We start from the raw sequence: 1595 nt of genomic DNA, 5'->3' as shown, positions 1-1595 counted from the left end.
TAAGTTGCTAAAAATCTCCATAAGTACCCTGTATTCTGAGCTACTCACCACCCCAATCAACTCCTCCCTCCTAGATGGGTGCCTAAAAATGAGGGGACATACCAGCGCAGAGTGGATCCAGGAAGAAAGATTCCAACAAAATGATCTTAAAATTACCAAGTTGGGAAGGCAGTAAGTTTGTAAGAAGGAAATAAGCTACGAAAGGAGTTCACCTTGTTCAGTTTATTGAAAGATACAATTATGAATGAAAAGTAAAATGCTCCCGTGCTGTGTCCCAACTCCCATATCCAACCGGTTGGGGCAGATCTGCCCCACACTTGCTCAGCCAGTCCCTGAACGCCTCTGTACTGTGTGTCCTATTATATCAGAATCCAAAACCTTTCAGATGCACTTAGCCTCCTTAGTGCCTCAAGAGGTTTGTGTTCAGCTCCCCCTGCAGTCCAAGGTACTGTGTCACTTGCAGCACAAAAGTACTTGGCCGAGTCGCTCCAGTGGGCCGAGTGTTTCCTCAGGTGGAAGGAGTTTTCATTCTTCCTAAATTCAGCCTGAAAACCTTTGATGCCTTGAACCAGGACATTTGGTGGCCCTGAAAAGTACTTGAGGAGAAGCTGGAGTCCTTGGTTGGGGTACTGCACGTACCAGAAGAGATTAGGAGTTGCCCCATAGGAGTAGTTGCACCTCAGCTCCAGATGGGCTTTTTCGGAGACAGTGACATGGCCATCAAGCTGGGTCACTGACTGGGCACTGGTGTCTCCTGCAAAATCAATGCTGTATCAGTGAAAGCGGTGCAGACTCGGTCTATGAAAAGTATTTCTACTAAAATTTGAGTAAGAAAAGTTACTTATGGTAGAACAAAGGACCATAATAGGATATTACTCACTCAGGGAAAAAAGCATCCCCAGTACTGGGATGAGCAACAGGAGCATGGCTGAGCAGTGAAGACACGGCAGGCTTCTTTCTGGAAGATCTCCCCTGAGCAAGCAGGAAAGCGGCCGTGGAACCCAGCTCTTGGAAATAGGAGATGTGAGTAAGGTTGAACTAGATAAGTCCCTTGTTTAGGTAAAAATACAAGAACTGCTTAGATGATCTTGAGTATTTTCTGACCTCTGAACATCTCACTTGTCTTAACCTCAAAGAACTCAAAAAGCAGGCTTCAGCCCCCTAGCTCCAGGGAGGAGGAGCGGAGGGGAAGGTGCTGAGAGCTTCAGCACCTCTAGTTTGTGCAACATCGCCCACTGGAGGCCAGACACAGGACAGAGGCTCCAGACAGCCTGCGAAGCTAATCTGTGCTTCCCTTCTATTTAGAGACACATCAAAAACTTCCACTGAACAGATTTTCTTTCTTCCCTAACATATAATATATTGTCTTCTGTAGTTGGTAATATTAATCCTTGTCTCTGTGAATAATAGGGCCTGTAAAATAGAGGAGTAATTTACAGAGAAACTGATTATACAGTAAGACTATCAGACTTCAGAATGCATCAGAGCTTTCAATAGTAGCTGTGGAGTCATTTTTTTTAAATTTTTTAATGTTTATTTTTGAGAGAGAGAGAGACAGAGCATGAGTTGGAGGGGGGGGGGGGGCTGCAGAGAGA

The 1595-nt window shown here is 45.2% G+C and overlaps 1 gene segment (V, D, J or C); it reads right to left on the bottom strand.

Annotated features, from left to right (window-relative positions):
* Positions 1 to 207: 207 nt before the first annotated feature.
* LOC101080387 lies at positions 208 to 1129 on the bottom strand. The segment is given in 2 exon segments: positions 208 to 754; positions 881 to 1129. Coding segments are annotated over 2 exon segments (441 nt in total).
* Between the last annotated feature and the right edge of the window lie 466 nt (positions 1130 to 1595).

This window comes from Felis catus, chromosome B3, assembly GCF_018350175.1.
Source record: "Felis catus isolate Fca126 chromosome B3, F.catus_Fca126_mat1.0, whole genome shotgun sequence".
Lineage (NCBI taxonomy): Eukaryota > Metazoa > Chordata > Mammalia > Carnivora > Felidae > Felis > Felis catus.
Note: the sequence above shows the minus strand (reverse complement) of the source record. Positions and strands in the feature narration are given on the sequence as shown.